Raw genomic sequence first — 902 nt, 5'->3', positions numbered from 1 at the left:
GATCAGAGCCATCCGTGCAGAGCAACTACTTGCTTGCGCACTCGCGGACTTGAGTGTAAGCAACATGCTAGGACATGTAGCATACGTCAGTCGAGAAAAAGAGAGTCGCTTTTTCTCATACCAGCGGCCTTCTCATACCAAAATCTTTTTGAGAGTTTGTTCAATGAGAAGCCCGCTTCATTTAACATGACATGCATCAAAAACAGCTCACAATTGCCGGAGCATTGGACGAAGTCGATAAAAATTATTGCTGAATTTTTTCAAGTGCATTGGATTGATAAAACAAGCTCGTCCCGTTACCTGAGACCAGCAGCCACTTCCAAGGCCTGACCGTACATCCCTTTATAAGCCGCTACAACAAAGTCAACCCGATGCGGAATCTCGGGTAAGAGACCACGTTCTGAAATATTGATAGTTACCGAGCGCCACGGAGTGAAAACACCTACCTAGAAGGAGTTCGTAAATAACGCAATCCCCAAATCCGAAACCAACGCATGGTATTTCCGATGGGGCTCCATACAGCGACAGAAGCCTGAGAGGACGATACAGAGACCGTCACCAAGGACATGAGGCCTAGTGAGAGCATGAGCCTCACCTATCGTAACGTCCTCCCCCAGCGATAGCACGAAGTTCACCCTTTCGATCGAACGCTTCCCAGACAATACCTACAGCACATGAACAAGGATGCCTCGATACCGAAATGAAAAAGCCACGGTGGAGGTATGCTCCGCTCACCTGTGTAGTATGCCAGGCCTCGGACAACTGATGCATCGAAGACAAGCCAATCATCAATGCCGTAGTTCTTAGCGAACTCGAAGAGCCTCTCGACATCTGCTACATCTGAAAAGGAAGATCGACTACACTACTCAAGCAGTCTCTTTCCAGATCAGTCAAAGCAGCGA

The 902-nt window shown here is 48.1% G+C and overlaps 1 protein-coding gene across 1 annotated transcript; it reads right to left on the bottom strand.

Annotated features, from left to right (window-relative positions):
• Window positions 1–296: 296 nt before the first annotated feature.
• On the bottom strand, window positions 297–665 carry Pmar_PMAR004573 (histidyl-tRNA synthetase, putative; the record flags this gene model as incomplete). The annotated part of the gene is made up of 3 exons (XM_002771913.1): window positions 297–400; window positions 447–532; window positions 596–665. Coding segments are annotated over 3 exons (260 nt in total), but the record flags the coding sequence as incomplete, so codon positions are not given.
• Between the last annotated feature and the right edge of the window lie 237 nt (window positions 666–902).

Source organism: Perkinsus marinus (assembly GCF_000006405.1).
Source record: "Perkinsus marinus ATCC 50983 genomic scaffold scf_1104296962324, whole genome shotgun sequence".
NCBI lineage: Eukaryota > Perkinsozoa > Perkinsida > Perkinsidae > Perkinsus > Perkinsus marinus.
This window is presented reverse-complemented; position numbering and strand designations above follow the sequence as displayed.